The following is a 19,896-nucleotide window of genomic DNA, read 5'->3' on the forward strand; positions in this document are numbered from 1 at the left end:
CACAGTGTTTTGAAAATTGTCTAACACTCAGTGAGATCAAGATAAATATTAACTTTCATATGATTCATGGAGTGGATTAGATACGTTTCAAGGTCTAGTTTATATTAAAGTTGTTATTTGTTCATTGAACAAATGTTGAGTGCCTACTATAAAAAATGAGGACAGAATGCACAGCTTGTTTACTTCATGACTCCCAGTGCTTAGGACAGGCTTCATGTATTTATTGAAATAAGTTGTTATTGACCAAATGACTAAAGCTCTATGCTCATCATTCTAAATTCTAGAATTTATCTTCTAGAAAAATTCTTTTTTTCTACAATTCTTTTAAGAAGCAGTAAAGACCTGACCAGGTTTGTTTACTTTTGGAAAACCATGGAAGAGCCAACTCTTACAATTACCTCTGTATCATTCAGGAGTGGCTAGTTTAACAACTCAGTGAACTTGTTTCTTACTTATGATCTGTGTCCATTGTAGGGGCGTGGTTAGCCAGAGGAACTTACTTGTAAAACCCGGATATAGGGGTGGGCCAGGCCGGTTGGAGACATCCAATCAGTGGGGCGTGCATATATTTACTGTGGTGAGTTGAAATCCCATTGGCCACCTGTGTGTGGGCAGGGCTCAACCACCTCTATAAAGGTTAGTCTGTGAGGCTGGGTGGGGGGGAAGTCGTAGGAGGAGTTAGATAGCTGTTGGAATAGCCATTAGAATAGCTGTCAGAGTAGTCCTTGGGAGCCGTCAGGGTAGTCATCGGAGTGATAGTTGTTGGGAGCCTTTAGGATAGCCATGGTAGTGATAGTTGTCGGGAACAGAGCCGCCCTACCGCCGCAAACAGCCTCGCCACCCAAGCTGGGGCCCCGCCACGAGTGGCCTCGCGGGATGGGCGTCATTCCAGGGAGTGGCCTAGGCCTGAGCGGCCTCGTCTTGCGAGCGGCCTCCTCCAGAGCGGCCTCGTCTGGGGAGCGGCCTCATCCAGAGCGGCCTCCTTGGGAGCAGCCTTGTCCGGGTCATCGTTGCCGCCTCTCGTTCCTTTGATCACGGACCCTAAGAGCCTCTTCGTAAGAGACGGCCCCACCAGTTGGTTTGGTTTCTGATGCTTGGTGCGAAATAAATAGCTTTGCTTGACTTTTGCTTTGCATTAGTCTCGTTCCTTTGATCACAGACCCTAACATCCATCACAGATTATCAAGGGGCTCCTTGTTCCAAGATAATAACATCTTGGCATGGCATAGGAAAAGACACCCTGGGGAGTCTGCATCAACACTTAAATGCTCTTCACTGGAAATGACATGTCACTTCTGCTCCTAACCAACTGGCCCAGGCTAGCCACAGAGACCCACCCAACCAAGGGAGCAGGAAGTTCTGGCTCCACGTGCCCAGAAGTGGGGGAACAGAGGAACAGGGGGCAGTATTAATCACTAACCCCAACAAAGGCTTTCAGCTCAGACCAGGAAAGATTTTTTTTTCTTTAACTGCTAGGAAATAGATAATTTTCAAATCTATGTCCCAGTGCATAGGAAAAGATGAATGTTTTCTAATTCTGTTTACAGAATTATCATGTTGCTAGTGTCCAAATTTGACAAAGACAACATAAAACCAAATGAATGGAACAAACACACAAATGGCAAGATAGTTAAAATTGGCAATGATATGCTCATAAATTGAATTTCTCTGTTGATAGAGAACAATTCATTATGACCAAATTGTGTGCATCTTAGAAATACAAGGATGGTTTAAAGAAAAACAGAATCACCTCCATTGACAATGAAAGGTCATTTTTGTGTACCTGTACTCAAATATTCAGTCTATCACTTAATAACTCTGTGACTTTGGATATATGTATAACCTCTTTGAGCCCGATTTTCACATCTGTAAGTTGAATTTTCACAGTCCTTACTGTGTTGGTTATTGAGAGTGTTGGAAGGTTATTGAGAGTGTTGGTTATTGAGAGTGTTGGAAGACAATGAATCTGAAGTGTTCAGCACGTGTTTGTGTGCAATGTCAGTGCTCAATGCCAGCTGATTCTATTACCATTATCATCATCATATTGAATCAATAGCTGATTCAGACATTTTTCTATTCATTTTGCAAATACATATTGAGGAACTACTATATGCCAAGTACTTTCCAAGAGGCAGTTTCTGCTTCATAAATTCTGTTTGACAAAAAAGAGGAAACCAACAATAAGTCTGGTTTATATCATGTAGTGATAAGTATTTGGAGAAAAATAAAATTGAGGGAATTGGGAATGCTGTCTTTGTGCAAGAGTGGAATGGGAGAGGTACTAATTTTATAGGGTGCTCAAGAAAAATCTTTCTGATAAGCTGGGATTTGAGCAGAGATCTGAAGGGAATGGGAATGAGGTAAGCCACTCACTGTGTCTATCAAGAAATGAAGTTTATTTCTCCATCTCTTGAATTTGCTTGGCCTTGTGACTTTCTTTGACCAATAAGATGTGACAGACATGACGTTGTGCCAGCTCCAAGCTTTGGCCTCAAGAATGCATGAAGCTTTCATTCCCTCTGTTCTTGGAACCACCCCTACTCTATGAACAAGCTTGGACCAGCCCGGTGGAAGTTAAGAGACATGCGGTTCAGCATAGCTGGTTCCCAGAGGTACAGCCACCTAGATAGATGGTCAGCAGCTGACTGCAAGCATACACATAAGTCCCAAAGGAGATCAGCAGGTGGACCACTCCACTGGGCTCAGTCTGAATTATTGGCCTACAGAATCATGAGATAAATGAATGTTGTTTCCAGCCATATAGTTTTGGGGTGTTTTTTTTTATACAGCTAACGCCTACTGATAGATATAGCTTTAAGAAATGTAGTATCTGAATCAATGTTTAAGTGTGGAAATTAGACTATAAGGGACATGCTGAGAAGCAAGGACACCATTAGAAAGCTGTTTCTCTAATTTAGGTGAGAGAAGGAGGTAGTATTGGTGGAAGTGATGGGGATTGATTTTTCTAGACACTTTTTGAAAGAGAACTAATAATATGTGCTGATGGATTGGGTATGGGGGTGTGAAAGAAAGAAAAGACTTGAGAATAATATCCAGATGTTTTGCTTATGCAACTGAAGAATGTAAGTGTAATTTAGTGAGATAAAAAGGACATAGAAGAAAGTTGATAAGGAAAGTTGAGTGGGCTTGTTTTGGATGTGTAAAATTTGAAATGCCTATTAAGCATCCACTTAGAGATGCCAAATAGACAAGTTACACAGGTGGAATTAGGGAGAGAGATCCTGGCTGAAGATGAGGATTGGCATGTCATTGCCATTGAAGGTCCTTAAGTAGGACATGACTCTGGATTAGCTTAGTTAGGGCTTAGGTATAGATAGAGGAGGGGTGCAGACTAAGGATATGCCCTAGGACATTGCCAGTGTTTTGAGATTGGAGAGATGGGGAGGAACCAGCAAAGGCGAATGAGAAGGAGTGGCCAGTGAGGTAGGAGGAGAACTGAGTGAGAGATGTCCTGGACACCAAGCTCAGAAAAGGCCATTAAGGCGGAGGGAACCATTAATCAATGGTGTCAAATGCTGTGTTAAGATGAGAACTGAAGACTGATCCTTGGATTTGTCAACAAGGAGTTTATTGGCAACCTTGAAGTGCACTATTTTGGAGGAGGACACAGGGCAAAAGCCCAGGGAGAATGAGAGGAGGTTCTGCGAAAGCAGGTACATACAACCTTATAGATAAGGGATGACTCTGTAAAACAATATGGAAGTTCCCCAAGAAGTTAAAAAATAGAGCTACCCTATGTTCCAGCAATTGTACTACTAGGTTTTTATCCAAAGATAGAAACATAGTGATCTGAGGGGCACCTGCACCCCAATGTTCATAGCAGGCAATGTCCACTTTAGCCAAAATATGGAAAGAGCCAACATGTCTTTCAACAGATGAATGGATAAAGAAGATGTGGTTCATATATAAAATGGAATATTTCTCAGTCATCAGAAAGGATGAATACTTACCATTTACATTGACAAGGATGGAGCTGGAGGGTATTATGCTGAGTGAAGTAAATCAGTCAGGGAAAGACAATTATATTATTTCACTCACATGTGGAAAATAAGAAGTAGGGCAGAGGATCATAGGGGAAGGGAGGGAAACCTGAATGGGAAGAAATCAGAGAGGGAGAAAAACCATGGGATACTCTGGATTCCAGGAAACAAACTGGAGGTTACAAAAGGGAGGGGGTCGGGGAACGGGGTAACTGGGTGACAGCTATTAAGGAGTCCATGTTTCATGATGAGCTCTAAGTTTTATACACAACTAATGAATTGTTTAATACTACTTCTAAAACTAGAGGTGAACTCTATGTTGGCTCTCAATTAAACATAATAATAAAAACAATATACATGACTTAGTGTAACCAAACAAAACAAAATAAAACAAAAAACCAGAAGCGTGAGTATCCAGCTTCCCATTTGGCCTCCCTGAGTTCCTGAGGTTTTGGCTTTTCACTACAACTGTGGTGGCCAACTACATTCCAGGGGTTCCAGATTTCCAGATTTTCAAATTTGTTCTTGCCTGATTGGCCTGGTACTGCCCAGGTGTTCACAATCCATTGGACCCTGCCAACTCTGCTTTAGGTCTGGTCAGGGCCACAGCTGGGGCCAGGGTTAGGGTTACAGTCCTGAAGATGCTAGGGTCAAACTCAATGACAATGCAGAGTCTTATCCTGAGGGCTGAGGGGAGGGTTAGCATTAGAGTGAGGCTTGGTCTATGGCTTTGGCCTCAGGGCGATGCTGTTAGTGTGGCTGTTTCAGGTTTTTTGCTAAAATCATGTTCCCCATCCAGCAACATCTGGGGGCTTGGTGATGACACTGTTTCCTTCTGTGTTCCTGACCCCATTAGTCTGGTATCTGCCAGGTGACCCAAATCCATTGTGCCCTTAGAACCAGTGTTCAGACACAGTAGGTTGTTCTACAGGCAGGACTTGTGTTAGGGTTATGGTCTGGTAGAGGATTGGAGTCAATCCAAAGGCAGTGTGGAGACTTGCCTTGGGGCCTGAATGAGCTTTAGGGTGGAACTGCGGATTCGGGTGGGGTCCCAGGGTCTACGAAATTACTAGGCAGGAGTGTCACCTGTTCCCTGGAATCCTGCTTTTTGTTTCACAGCACCAGTTGCCTGCTGCATGGCTGGCTCCTGTTTTCTTGCTGGATTTGTCCTGAACCAGTCTTTGGTCCCAAATCCCATCTTTCCTCAGAGTTAGCATTCAAGGGGCAGTAGGCTCAGAGCCATTCCTAGGGTTTGGGTGAGAATCCAGGAGATGGTAGACACTTAGTGGTGGCAAGGCTGAGTCATGCCCTGAAGGTTGAGTTGAGGTCTAGCATTAGGGTGAGGGGATTGCTTTTTGTGTTTCTGAGGTTTAGGATTTCTCTAGAATCATGGTGTCCAGCAACATCCCAGGAGTTGCAATCCACACAGTTTCCTTCTTTGTTCTTGCCCGACTGGCTTTGCACTGTCCAGGTGTCCACAATCCACTGGAACCTCCCAACCAGGGTTTGGGTTTGGTCAGGGTCACATTCAGGCCCAGGATAAGGGTTAGAATCCTGAAGATGTCAGGGGCCAATTCAATGGTAGTGCAGAGTCTTAACTTGAGGCCTGAGGTGAGGGCTAGTATTAGGGTGAAGCTCAGGCTTGGGGTTTGGCCTCAGGGGGATGTTCCAAATGTTGCCAGAGTTCAGGTGTTTTACTAGAATCCCATTCTCAGGCAGAATCTGGGAGTTATAAGTGGCACAGCTTCCTTCTGTGTTCCTGACTGATGAATCTGGCATCTGTCAGTTGACTCCAATTGATTGTGCCCTCAGAACTTGGTTTTGGGCACAGGAAAGGGCACAGTCGGGACTAGGGTTAGGTTTCTGGTCTGGGAAGTGGGAGGAATCTATCTGATGGCATCGTGGTTTCATTTTTTAGTCTAAGGTGTTGTCCTCAGGCTTCCACATGTACACGGGAAATCTTTTCTATCTTCATGAAAAAAAAGTTCGTTGATAGTTACCTTCTCCACACACTTATTTCTCAGAGTTGAGTAGAGGGCACTTTCCTTATGGTGGACACATACTTCTGACAATGTTTCTAGCTTCATGAAATAAGATGTCCGTGGAAAGTTGGTTTCTGTACAGGGTTGTTTCCTAGTGTTCTGTCTCTGGTACTCTGCTTATGTCTGCCTTCACATGCATTTTTTAAATGCCCCTGTCTGCATGGGAGAAGATATTTGCAAATGACATATCAGATAAAGGGCTAGTATCCAAAATCTATAAAGAACTTACCAAACTCAACACCCAAAGAACAAGTAATCCAATCCAGAAATGGGCAGAAGATACGAACAGACATTTCTGCAAAGAAGACGTCCAAATGGCCAACAGACACGTGAAAAAGTACTCCACATCACTCAGCATCAGGGAAATACAAATCAAAACCACAGTAAGGTATGGTTAAAACTAACAAGTCAGGAAATGATGGATGTTGGTGAGGATGCAGAGAAAGGGGAACCCCCCTATACTGTTGCGGAAATGCAAGCTGTTGCAGCCACTCTGGAAAACAGTATGGAGGTTCCTCAAGAAGTTGAAAGTAGAGCTACCCTACAACCCAGCAATTGCACTACTGGGTGTTTACCCTAAAGATACAAATGTAGTGATCCAAAGGGGCACATGCATCTGAATATTTATAGCAGCAATGTCCATAATAGCCAAACTGTGGGAAGAACCCAGGTGTCTATCAACAGATAATGGATAAAGAAGATATGGTCCATATATACAATGAAATATTATGTCTCCATCAGAAAGGATGACTACCCACCTTTTGTATCAACATGGAAATGACTGGAGGAGATAATGCTGAGTGAAATAAGTCAAGTAGAGAGAGTCAATGATCATATGGTTCCACTTACTTGTGGAACATAAGGAATAACACGGAGGACATTGGGAGTTGGAGAGGAGAAGTGATGTGGGTGAAATCAGAGGGGGAGATGACCCACGAGAGAGTGTGGACTCTGAGAAACAAACTGAGGGTTTTGGAGGGAGGGAGTTTGGGAGGTTGGGTGAGCCTGGTGGTATTATGGAGGGCACGTATTGCATGGAGCACTGGGTGTGGTGCATAAACAATGAATCTTGGAACACTGAAAAAAAATTAAATTAAAAAATAAAGTTAGAGATTTAATTTGTCAAACAAACAAACAAACAAAAAAACCAAGATGTTAGTTGAAACTTGAATCCTATGATTTTGATGTAGTGTAAAGGTGCACCTGCACCCCAATGTTCATAGCAGCAATGTACACAATAACCAAACTGTGGAAGGAGATGAGATATGCTTCAGCAGGAGAATGGATAAAAAAACCTGTGGTTCCTATCTACTTAGGAATATGACTCAGCCATCAGAAAGGAGGAATACCTACCATTTGCATCGACAAGGATGGAACTGGAGGGGACTATGCTAAGTGAAATAAGTCAAACAGAGAGAGACAATGATCATATGGTTTCACTCATGTGGAACATAAGGAATAGCTTGAAGGACCACAGGGGAAGGAAGGGAAAACTGAATGAGAAGGAATCAGAGAGGAAGAGTAACCATGAGAGACTCTGGGTTCTGGGAAACAAACTGAGGGTTATGAAATGGAGGGAGGTAGGGGGATGGGGTAACTGGGTGCTGGGTATTAAGGAGGGTACATGTGGTACATGTGGTGATGAGCACTGGGTGTTATATACAACTAATGAGTCATTGAACACTTCATCAAAAACTAATGATGGACTCTATGCTAATTGAACATAATAACAAGAAAAATGCACCACAAATTTTGTAAGCCTGTTCTAACATTCCTTCATTTTTTTAATATACTGCTATCCTCCAGGCATGGAAAGGGCTGGGCCTCTTGGGCCTTTGGGAGGAAACAGTCTGCATCTTAGAGATGAGGAGACAGGCTTTCCACAGGCTCCCATGTCTGGTGAGTGACTGTCTCCTTTGCCAGCTGCTCTTCAAAGGGAAGTCAACAGAACTTGTGGGACTATTTTTAGTGACAGGCTCAGTGACCTTAGGTCCTCCTTCTGAGGTCTGGGGCCTTGAAGTGTCCTCCCAGAAGCCTGGGTGTTGTTTCTAAGGGTCTATAATACCTGAGGTGGCAGCTTTTGAATGTGTTATCTACCTTTGTGGGGCTGTTCCGTCCTGCATCTCCAGGCTGGCAAGGTCCTGGATGTGGGCCTAGCTTCTTCTGGCATTCCCACTTGGAGGGAGAACCAGCAGCTTCACTGATGCCGACCCTGATGCCATGCCCCTATCCAGGTGCTGTAAGTCCCCTTGCATGAATCTTATATCTGCTGTCAAGTAATTTGCAGGGTGGAGAAGACTCCTAGGTCTGCTGTGGGGCGGTTTTTAACAGAGGCATGATCATGCCTTCCATTGTAAGGCCAGCATGTCCAGACACTCCCTGGTGGGCAAGCCTCAGTTTCCTCATTGGAAAGTGGGAATGGTAATGCCTGTTCTGCCTGCCCCGAAGTCTGTCACAATGATTCTATGAAAGCACATATGTGAGCATGTATTGGAAAATCCTAGTGAAGTGCAAGGTACTATTTCCATTACAGCATGAATAATTTTGTTCACATTTATGCTTTTGCAAATTGCAGGAGGGTTCTGTGTAGTGATGCTGTCTTCCTTCCTGGCAGCTCTCGGTGCAGGTGTGGTGGTCTGGGCCCAGAACAGAGGGAACTGCTGTAGTTCTGTCCCACCTTGAGGCCCATGTGGTTCTTCCTGTTGTCTCTGAGTCTCTATTGGTTCCCTGCAGAGCTCTGGGATGGGGTCACTGATTTGGCAGGACAAACAAAACCAATGGCCCACGTCACCCCATGTGAGTGAAGCACAGGAATGACCTTTGGGTCATTCAGTCACCTTTGGGTCACTCCAGTCATGGACTGGCTAGAGTGGTGGGTACCAAACCAGCCCCAAATTATTCAGCATGCCAGGCAGGGATCAGGGAGGGGTAGACCCTGAGTGATCTTGAACTATCTTCATCATTTTTACAGACCAGATTTAATTCCTTGGAATTTTCCTGTTTCCTGTGTAAATTTGACATCTTAAATTTAATAGCTAAGAGCAGATAATTCATGGAGCAGTCATCTTTGAATCAGGACACTAGATGAGTCAGAGCATCTCCTTTATAAAGCACTCATTTGTTCATGCATTCATTCACTTGTTTGCTCGTTTGAGAGAGGCAGTCTGGTTGATGGAATGGAAGGGTCATCTTTAGGTTCCTTTGGCACAGAGTTTGAATCCCAGCTCTGTCTCTCAGAGCTGTGACCTTGAGCAAGTGGAATAACTCTTTGGGACCCCACTTTGCTCAGCCATAAAAAAGGCAGGTGACATTCCCCTCGCAGGCTTGCTCTGAGGGTTGGCACTGATGGGCAGACAATAATGTTCACCCAGAGTAAGTGGCCAGGAATCAGACTTCTGCTCTCCAGCTCTGCAACTTTTCACTTATTCTGCAATCAACAAATGTCTTTCTGGTGCTGCAGATGTCCCTGCTGCTGCCCCACTCAGATTCCCCCTCCAGTCCCAGCCACACCTTCCCGATTTCTTAATGTGGGCCAGCAGTGGTGCCCAGGAAGTCTTTCTCTACCTTTGGGTGCCACTGGCTCACCTTATCTGACAGTTCATCAGGCCTGAAGGGCCAGTGCACAATTGTGCCTTGGAAGTAGCCCTCACGTACACTCGGGGTAAATTAGGATTTGCACACCCTTCAAGATATGTCTGAGGTTCCCAGAGGTCCAAGCAGGACTGAGCTCCAGATGTCCACAGTGGTAACTTGCTTGGTAGTGAAACTTTATTGGCTGCCCTCCTTTCCTTCCCTCACCTCCTCACTCCTCCCACCAATGTTTTCTGGGATGATCTGTCAAATAAACTACTTGAACTTGAATCCTCATCTCAAGGTCATCACTTCTGGGAGCTGGGAGGGAGCAACTTAAAGCAAGCATCTGATAGGTACTAGTGGATATGTTCAGAGAACAGAGTCTCCTCCCTTGGGGAATTCAGTCTGAGAAGCAAAAATATCCAACCTGATATAGTACAATGACATAGTTAAGAGGTGCTGGGGGTTGGGAGAAAGGAGGCTAAGGGGTGTGCTTTTGAATTTCCCAAGGGAGGACAAGCCAAGCCTGAGCAGAGGCTAAGGGAGCCATTGCAGAGGGCAGCCTCTGCAGGGACAGGACTGGGCAGGAGGCCAACCCCGCTGCAATCTCTGAGGGGATGGCCAAGTGGCAACACAGGAGCAGGTGGGCTTGTTGTGGGAAGAGGATGAGGGCCCTAAACTCCAAAGTCATTTTGTGGGGTCAGTCTGTGGGGCGGGGCTGCACCCCTCCACTCTGTGCAGAAGGGCAGTCAGGGCTTGGCCAGCCTACCACATGGGCCTCTGGGACCATGGGGGGCTGGGAAGATCTTGAAATGGGCCTGCTGCCAACAAGTTGAAGGCCATTTGGGGAAGACAAGGACTGGCTGGGAACAAAGGATAGGTGCTGTAGTGGCAGAGTGACAGCAGGAAGCTGGGACAGACGTGAGAAAAGTTGTGGGCAGGGTAAAGCCCAACTTGTGTCCCAAACCTCCTCCAGGGATCCATCCACATGCCTGGAATCAGCCCCTTGCTTGGGATTTGTCCTGTCAGAATTTCAGTAGTAACAATAAACATAGTAGCAGGAAACATGGGTTGAGCCCTCACTACAACTGAAGCACTGTGCTGAGGACTTTACATATATGGCTTCCTCCAATGTCCTCTTCCTCTATGGCTTCCTGTCATCCTCAACCCTTTGAGGTAGGCACTAATATTAACATCACTTTACAGATGAGAAAAATAAGGTTCATATCTTTCCTAAACTCAGCTTGTGAAATTATTAATTTCCTTCATTCATCAGCTTGGCCTTTCACAACAAAGTATTAAAGACCAGGTACCTTGAACAATAGAAATTTATTTCTCACAGGTCTTTCTTCACAGCTTGAAGTTCAAGCTAAAGCCAACAGGATTGGTTTCTAGTGAGACCTCTCTTCCTGGATTGTAGATGGCCACCATCTTGCTGGGTCTTCACATGGCCTCTTCTCTGTGAGCACAGAGAGACAGGAAGAGAGAGATGAAAGAGAGAGAGAGAGAGAGATGAGAGATGAAAGACAGACACACACAGAGAGAAAGATGAGAGATGAAAGACAGGCAGACACACACATGTGCACAGGAAGGGGGATCTCTTGAGTCTCTTCCCCCAGTTGTTGGGACATCAGTCCTATCTTCTCAGGGTCCCATCCATAAGACCTCATTTAACCTTCCTTGCATCCCTATAGGCCCCATTGCCAAGTACAGTCACAGTGGGGATTAGGGCTTTAATACACAAATTTGTTGTGGGTGGGGGTTGAACAACATTAATTTAGTCCATAATATCCCCCAACATTGTATAAAACTTTATATTTACAAATGTCATTTTGTAAATGGTGAGGTCTATATATCTTAAGTTTCCATCCCAGGACTACAGTTTTGGCATAGTAGCTCTTTGCAAAAGCTACTTACCGCTTAAAATTCAGACAGGCCTGTGGACTCCCAAGGCAGCACTCTGGGTGGGCACTTATTAATGCTGTAAGTGAGAGGAAGAGAATGGGGCATGAGCCAGGACCTGGTTCACACCACCCACCACTTACCAAGGCCCTTAGAAATGGGTCCTGTGTCCTAGCATGGAGATTGTCCTTTGGAGCTGAGCTGGGGCTGCCCCCTTCTCAAGAGTGCTGTATTCTCTCCTATGGTTTCTTTACTAGAGGTCAACTGTTAGATACCATTTATCCTTACACTTTTGTTGGCTTATTTTTCTTGCATTAGAGTTAAGTAGGAAATAAAATGATTCTTATACCCATAACTATATATTGAAACAAGATAATCTCCCCTAAAAAGTAATAGAACCCACGGCAAGGTTACAAATGGGGGCCCACAGACCATATGTTTAACTACATATGCAAATAAAACATGGCTGGGGTGCCTGGGTGGCTCAGTTGGGTAAGTGTTTGCCTTTAGCTCAGGTCATGATCTCAGGGTCCTGGGATCAAGCCCTGCATAGGGCTCCCTGCTCAGTGTGGAGTCTGTTTCTCCCTCTCCCTCTGCCTCTGTCTCTCTCCCTCTCTCTCTTTCTCTCAAATAAATAAACAAAATCTTTAAAAACATATAAATATAAATAAAAAAATAAAAATAAAAACATATAAATAAATAAAATCTTAAAAAAAAACATGGCTGTAAAATACAGTCTATTCTATTGTCTAGCCTTGACAAATGTACCTTCATTGCAACTTGGGAGGCTGGGTTCTAATGTAGAATTCTTGGACTCCTGTGGTCATGACCCCCACCTGTTCATTCTCTGGGGCACTGATCCAGGTATACATCCGAGAAGTGGGCTTAGGGTCATTCAGAATTCTCAGGTCCTGGGGAGTTGGCGCATGGTCTGGAGAGTTAGGGCAGGATTACTAGCTACCAGTGGACATAAACCCTCTTTCTGTGGGGAGGGCAGAAGGTGCCAGAGGATGGCTGGCCCCTGAAGCCTAGGTGCCTAAGGAGGTATGCAGGCAGTACCCAAGTGTGGAAGGCTGCACATTTCCTGAAAAACAGGGTTTGAATGAGTGTGTGTCTGTGAACCTGTAGAATATTTTTGTGTTTAATCTGCAGAGTTGTCTTTTGCTGAAATAATATCATGTAGTACTAAATCTTGTTAAATATCTAGCTTTCACTAGCCCTTGCATTCTCATCCCTGTTTTGGACATTCTTCTGCTTGAACTCATGTTGGACTTTGCCTGAGGCTCTCTGCCTCCAAAATCTCTCTTCCCTCTTTAGATCTTGGTTAAAAGAGGCCGACAGTCAAGACATTTTTGAGTCTATCACGGAAAATAGAACCAGACTGGATATTGCTCACTTTGTTAGGTGTGATACTGGTATCATGGGAATGTTTGAGAAAACAAACATTTATACATTAGCTAAGATACTCAAGTATTTAAAGGTGAAATATGTCTGCTGGAACGCTTTAAAATTGCTCCGATGTGGGGGCTGGGGGGAAGGTGTGTGGGGGGAGGTATATAGACGGAAAAAAAAAAAAGGCAAGGAGCAGACTATGATGGAAGCTGGTGCATGGACGCGTGGGACAATTCCACTGTTCTACTTTTGCATGCGTGCACATTCCTACAACAAAGATGTTAGCCACGAGAACAAAACGCTATTCCTGGGGACTTGATGGAGCACTGGCTGCCCGCGAAGCATCTGTGCCTTAGGAATGGCCCGTCTTCGTACTACCTTAAGCCCCGTACCCTCCCGGGACGTTTTACAGCCCGAGATTCGGTTTCCTTTTTTGTAAACCAAGCCTTGGATGATTCACTACCACACAGGAGGAGGGGTCCTGGCGCGCTCAGGCAACGCTCGGTTTACACAGTCATAACCTGGGTGAACCGGGCCTGGAGACGACTTCCGACGCCACCAATCCTCAACACAAACTCCACGGTCCTAGTCCCCGGGGCCGGGCTCTGCGCGGCTCTGCCCTCCCGCGCCGGCTGGGCAGGGCAACGCGATTGGTCCGTCTGGTCCCCCCGCCTCCGCCACGCCTCCAGGGCCACCCCTCCCCGGCCCCGCCCCCGAGCGCAGTCTCCGGGTCCGGCCTCGGCTAGCAGGGGTGGCTAGAGGAGCCTGACTTCCCAGTTTCCTCCGTAAGCCCTTCCCGCGGCCCGCCCACCTCCTGCCCGACTTTTGTGCGCCGCCGCCCGGGAGGGGATCCGGTAAGCGTGGTCCTGCGCCTCACGCGGGCTGGGGCGGTGGTGCGCGTAGTCTGGGTAAACCGAGGGTGTGGTCCAAACCCGGGCATTCCGAGGGAGGGTCTGGGTGGGTGGGGGTGTCATACTGGAGAGGCCCGGCCCAGGGGAAGCGCTGGGGTGGGGCCCAGGATGGGGGTGCGCCGCGAAGGGAGTAAACCTCGAGCTGTTCCAGGGCATCTCGGGGCCCGGTGGGTCACATCTGGGAATCCCGGGGCTTGGGGAACGCGGAAGAAGAGGTAAACCGAAAGCCGGGATGTCAGATGGGAGGCCGGGCCAGGAGGTATGCGAATGTAAGGTAAAACGGGGAAAGGGAAGGAAAAGTGGTTACAGGGGACCTAGGGCGGAGGCGACGCCTAGTCAGTTAGCCAAGTTAGGACTCGGGGCAAGGGCCGCCCTGGATGAGGGACCTGGGATGGAGAGAGACAAACCAGGGCTGGTTCAGGGCCCTTGCTGGTGGGAGATGGGGAATCCAGACTGTGAGGCATGGGCAAGTCTTGTTCTTCAGGTATCTCTGAGGCACCCTCCTCTCCCACAGGTCCAGTGTCTGGGCTTAACTGGCCTCCTCTACCGCACCTACTGATCAGAAACTACCCAGGTGGGTACTCCAGGTGATTCTAATGCAGCCATAGTTTAAGAACCACAGGTCTAAAACATGAGAACTTCGAGGGGTTTGAACTAGTTATGGGGACTGGCCAGGTGTCTTGTGAAATAAATGCGTTGTTATTTAATCTTCACAACTGTGAAGTCGGTGCTATTGTCCCCATTTAACAGATGAGGCACTGGAGGCGCAGAAATTGAACTTTTTCAAGGACCCACATTTAGGAAGGAGAAGAGCTGGGATTCAGACCCTTCTGGCAGGCTCCAGGGTGCTCCCACTGAACCTGGTCTCCTGTGAAGCCCAGAGGCACTTTGACCTCACAGCCAGGTAGTGGGCAGCTGAGTGGAGCCGACTGATTCCAGCATTTCAGCTGTCCACTGAATAGTTAGGAATGGCCATCCCTCCTGCCTTGGGGTGAGCACTAGTTTGTATGAAGTGCTAGCGACCAGGTCTCAGACTTGATGTGCACTGGGGTTCCCAAAAGGGCTTGGATTCAAGGCCAGCTTCTCCCTGACTCACTGGGAGGCATCTGGAAGATCAGTGACTTTATAGACTCATGTACCTGGCAGCCAGTGTTCACCTGGGCCCTGGTATCCCAGCCCAGCCCCTCTCGTTGCCTGCGCCAGAGGAGGGGGTTCCAAGTACTCTGGACCTGCAGGGCTCTCCCTCCATACTCTGACATCTTGGCTGGGGAGTTCTTTGTTGTGGGGGGCTGTCCTGGAGCACTCCCTCCATCTCGTGTCCTTTGGGGTAAGGGCCGGGTGGTCACCCCTGCCCTGGAGTCCATGCCATCTCCCCCCAGCCTTGCCCCTCTCTGTGGGCTATAGGAGAGGGTTTACTGTGTCCACAGCCCACTCTCCCGACAGGAGCCTCGCCTTCAGGACCTGGTGTGTCCATCTGTGTTCATTTCTGTTGATCCAAATGACATTTGAACCCCTTCTCCTGAAACACTCCCACGCTCTCCAGGAAGCTGAGTGGCTCTGACCACTGTCCATGGGGATGTGAGGTCCCTGGGTGGGATATGGTGTCCCCATGCTGTTGAGGGCACAGAGCAGGTGGGAAGTCCTGCTGGGTGCTGACCACACTGGGCCTCTGACCCATTTAGATGATTTTAGAGGACATTCCTCAGTGTGCTTTCCTCACACAAGTTTTTCTTAGACCTGCTCCTTGGGGAACCCTAGCTCTGCCTTGCACCTTGAGACGCGGTCTCTTTATCAGCAGTCAGGGAACCCTTCAGTTTAGCTCGGCTGCCGGCATTTGCCTCCTGGTGCCAACCTGGTTTCTTGGTGTATCTGGAAACTCATTGTGTTCTGCCTGAATCTCACCACAAGGAGGGGGTCATCTGCAGTTTTATTTTATTCTTAATGGGTTTTATACATTTTGTATTTAACTTTTCTGTTTTGATCTCCTAATGAACTTGTGGCCCTTTGTAGATTCAACTTATGAAGTGTTAATTATACTGTATTTATTATTATTAGATGCTGAAGTTATCACTGATTGACAGTGGTGATCTGTTTACATTTTGTTCTTTTGTCATTTTCATCCCTCAGACACTTTTTTTTAAATTTTTTAAAATTTATTTATTTTTTTAATTTATTTTCAGCGTAACAGTATTCATTGTTTTTGCACCACACCCAGTGCTCTATGCAATCCGTGCTCTCTCTAATACCCACCACCTGGTGCCCCCAACTTCCCACCCCCCCTTTCAAAACCCTCAGATTGTTTTTCAGAGTCTATAGTCTCTCATGGTTCACCTCCCCTTCCAATTTCCCTCAACTCCCTTTTCCTCTCTAACTCCCCTTGTCCTCCATGCTATTTGTTATGCTCCACAAATAAGTGAAACCATATGATAATTGACTTTCTCTGCTTGACTTATTTCACTCAGCATAATCTCTTCCAGTCCTGTCCATGTTGCTACAAAAGTTGGGTATTCATCCTTTCTGATGGAGGCATACTACTCCATAGTGTATATGGACCACATCTTCCTTATCCATTCGTCCGTTGAAGGGCATCTTGGTTCTTTCCACAGTTTGGCAGCCGTGGCCATTGCTGCTATAAACATTGGGGTACAGATGGCCCTTCTTTTCACTACATCTGTATCTTTGGGGTAAATACCCAGTAGTGCAATTGCAGGGTCATAGGGAAGCTCTATTTTTAGTTTCTTGAGGAATCTCCACACTGTTCTCCAAAGTGGCTGCACCAACTTGCATTCCCACCAACAGTGTAAGAGGGTTCCCCTTTCTCCACATCCCCTCCAACACATGTTGTTTCCTATCTTGCTAATTTTGGCCATTCTAACTGGTGTAAGGTGATATCTCAATGTGGTTTTAATTTGAATCTCCCTGATGGCTAGTGATGATGAACATTTTTTCATGCAGACACTTTTGAAAACATCTTATTTTCTAGCAACAGCAGAATGTTCCAGAGCCATCTTGATTTTTCTCCAATCTCAAGTAATGGAAATCATTGTTCTCTAAGACTCCTGGTTCTGAGTATTAGAGATGAATATCTGAGTGTCAGAGGTTCAAGGGGGTACCCACCAGACTAAAGGAAAGTCGTGTTTCTTTGGACTACTTTTAGAAGTGTCAGAGTCAGAAAGTACATCTTTTTTTTAAGGTTGGTGTTCACATTGACTTTGAGCATTTCAATGCTATGTACTCAGCTATCCTTGCAGTATGTCATGTCTTGGGTGTCTAAGACTTCTCTTCCACACTGGAAGTCCTCAGCTCAGCCCTCAATGCTCTCAGCCCCAGAGGAGGGCAGGTGAACTGTAACTGAAGTCACAGAGCTGGGAGTTGTCGGTTACCCTTGAAGCGTAACAAAACAGGGGAAAACCTAGGGACTTAAAACAACAGTGATTTACCCTTTCTCAGTGTTCTGTGCATTTATTGCTGGGGTGTAACTTTGGCTTCATGGGAGTCATCTGGGGACACTCATCGGCCCTGATTCCTTTTAGTGGGAGAAGCAAGAAAGTTGTCTTTTGGAACAGAAAAACCAGTCTGAGAAAGAAACAAGAACTCCTTGCTCTGCCTTTAAGGCCCTACAGGACAGGCTATCCTGCCATCCTCAAGTTTGCCCTACCCCAGTGCCTTTATACTTGCTGCTGTCTCTGCTCGCAGGGCTCTTTCCCTAGACCTTTGCACAGTTGGCATTTTTAAAAAAGTTTTATTATTTATTTTTTAGTAATTGCTATACCCAACATAGCTCGGACTCACAAGAGTCACATGCTTTTCTGACTGAGCTAACCAGGTGCCCCTGTGCAGTTGGCATTTTTTTTTTTTTTAATCAGAGCTTAGTAAAGTGTCACCCTCTCTTCTAGGGCCTTTCTTGTTCCTCCATCTGTACTCTACCCTACACTTTCCTGGGGTAGTCCCTGTCAGTTCACTGTGTTTAATTTCTCTTGCTCATTTGTTTGTTCTCTTGTTTATTTATGTCTCTGCCTCTACAATGCAAATTTCCTGAGAGCAGGACCTCTATCTGTCTTGCTTTTCACTGTATTCTTGGTGCCTAGAAAAATCCCTAGTATAAAAGGAAGGAACAAAACGTCATTTGTTGAATGGATGGTGAATCGTTCATGCACCGAGGCGGGAGGAAGGATGACTGGATGAGGCACAGAGGATTTCTGAGGCAGTTAAACTACTCTGGATGAGTGCATTATGGTGGATGCATATCATACACATTTGTCCAGACCCACTGAGTGTACAGCACAGGAGTGGGCCCCAATATAAACTGGACTTGGGGTGATTATGGTGCGTCAGTATAGGTTTAGTGTACCCTGCTCCTCTCTTGTGCATGATGTTGGGGGAACTCTCTGTACCTTCCTCTCAATTTTTCTGTGAACCTAAGGCTGCACTAAAAAAGAAAGGTGGTTTTTTTTAATAGTGTACGTTCATCGGGAGGAAGTCTGAACAGTATAGACGTGTATAAAATCCAAAGGATTACATCCACGCCTCCTGAACCCCAGGCCCTTTCTGTTTATATCCGCGCCTCCTGTGTTGACTGGCTGGGTGGCTGTGGTGCCTTTCATGGGAAAGATGAGATTGAGAGGAGGCATGGGGACATTGAGAGCTCTGTGTTAGACCTAGGGTGCCCAAGGCTCCTCTCAGACCAGTGAGTGGGAAATTGGCTTTCCGCATCTGGATCTGGGCTGAGGTGGAGACCTCTGTTGAGGGGGCAGCAGCAACACATCGTTGTTACTTCGGGCATGGGCCTGGGGGAGGTTCAGACACAGGCTGTGGACACAAGAGAGGTGAGGAGAGTCTGGAGTGTCGGTGCTAGAGGTCGGTGAGGAGGAGAAGCCACAGCAGGAAAAGGGGTTCCTTTAGTGGGGGAAGCAACAGTTGTCTTTTGAAAACTGAAAAGGGACATTAGGACACCAGGGGAGTAGGACAAAGTGAAGCATGCATGGAAACCTGGGAAGGACCATTAGGAAAAGCAGAGAAATTTCAGATAAATAAGGAATCCGTTTTCGGTATAAGTGTGTCCCACTTCATCTGCTAAATCTGGCAGCCCAAAGCCAGGAGGAGAAGGCTGTGACATCCCTGTCAGCCTTTCCACAGTGGTGCTGTGAAAGGTGCAGGGAAGCCTGTGGGCCTGTACTACTTGTGAGCCCCCAACCAGTTCCCCAGCTGGGACTACTGTTGAGGCTGGACTGGCCCTTGTGGTTCTTACTGTCACAGGAAGTGCCTCAGCAAAACCCATCAGAGAATTTTGAAGAACAAGCTTTCTTACAGGTCCTGGGGGGACACTGCATGCCTCAGGCCCACACAGCCACACAGTGTGGTCTCAGGTAGAGAGAGGGAGGGGGTGAGGACATAGGGCCAGCCTTTTCTCAGGTGGGATAACTAGGGTTTCATGGGTTCACTGTTTATCGGATGATTTAAAACCCAAGAGCAAGAATCAGGGTGAGGGAGGAGAAGTGGGGTCTCTCAGGTGGTCAGTGATCTAGGTTACCTAGGATCTGCTAAAGGGGGAGCTCCGTGGGTGCAGTGGCCTGGCTCTTGGGTGGTCTCCTAGTAGCTGTGTCATACAGCTGGGTTCACAGAGGTCTTTGTTATGGCTGCCTTAGCAATCAAAGGCTTCATGTCTGGCACACACTACAAGGGAGTCTCAAGGAGCCTCGGGAGAAACAGAGTCAGCCCCAGCACCATTAACATAGCCTTTATTCTAGAGTACTGAACACTGGAAGGGTCCCAAGAGCATTCTAACTTGGAGAAGGAGGGTGGAGTGTTTTATGGGCTCTAGCAGGAAGGTATTGGTTAGAATTCCCCTAAACTTAGTAGGAAGAGGGCAGCCCCAGTCCAGCCAGTTTCAGAAATGAGGGCAGGCCATCATTCTTGAGTGTCAGCAGCACTTTGAGGCAGTCTGGACTTTATTAGGAGGGATGAAAGGAACAAGAGCTAAAGTTACATGTAGGAGGGGCTGGGGGCACACTGCAGGGGCAAGGATGTGGGGGAGGCCATGGTGGGCAGGTCTTAAATCCTTGAGAGTGTCTCATG

At 46.6% G+C, this 19,896-nt stretch overlaps 1 protein-coding gene across 5 annotated transcripts in view; it reads left to right on the top strand.

Moving 5' to 3' along the window:
* The first annotated feature begins 8,132 nt into the window (after positions 1-8,132).
* The window catches only part of SLC41A3 (solute carrier family 41 member 3), a 123,189-nt gene continuing 111,425 nt past the window's right edge, over positions 8,133-19,896 (top strand). For 2 of the 5 annotated variants that reach the window (XM_032842815.1, XM_032842814.1), the window contains exon 1: positions 8,133-8,277. In XM_032842815.1, the coding sequence (XP_032698706.1) occupies positions 8,247-8,277 (31 nt within the window). In that variant the 5' untranslated portion in view covers positions 8,133-8,246. Of the gene's footprint in view, positions 8,278-13,674; positions 13,765-14,335; positions 14,396-19,896 lie in introns of those variants that run through there. The other 3 variants (XM_032842812.1, XM_032842811.1, XM_032842813.1) reach the window with 3 other exon arrangements.

The sequence above is a fragment of the Lontra canadensis genome, unplaced genomic scaffold, assembly GCF_010015895.1.
Source record: "Lontra canadensis isolate GAN:19392208 unplaced genomic scaffold, GSC_riverotter_1.0 scaffold133, whole genome shotgun sequence".
Taxonomy (NCBI): domain Eukaryota; kingdom Metazoa; phylum Chordata; class Mammalia; order Carnivora; family Mustelidae; genus Lontra; species Lontra canadensis.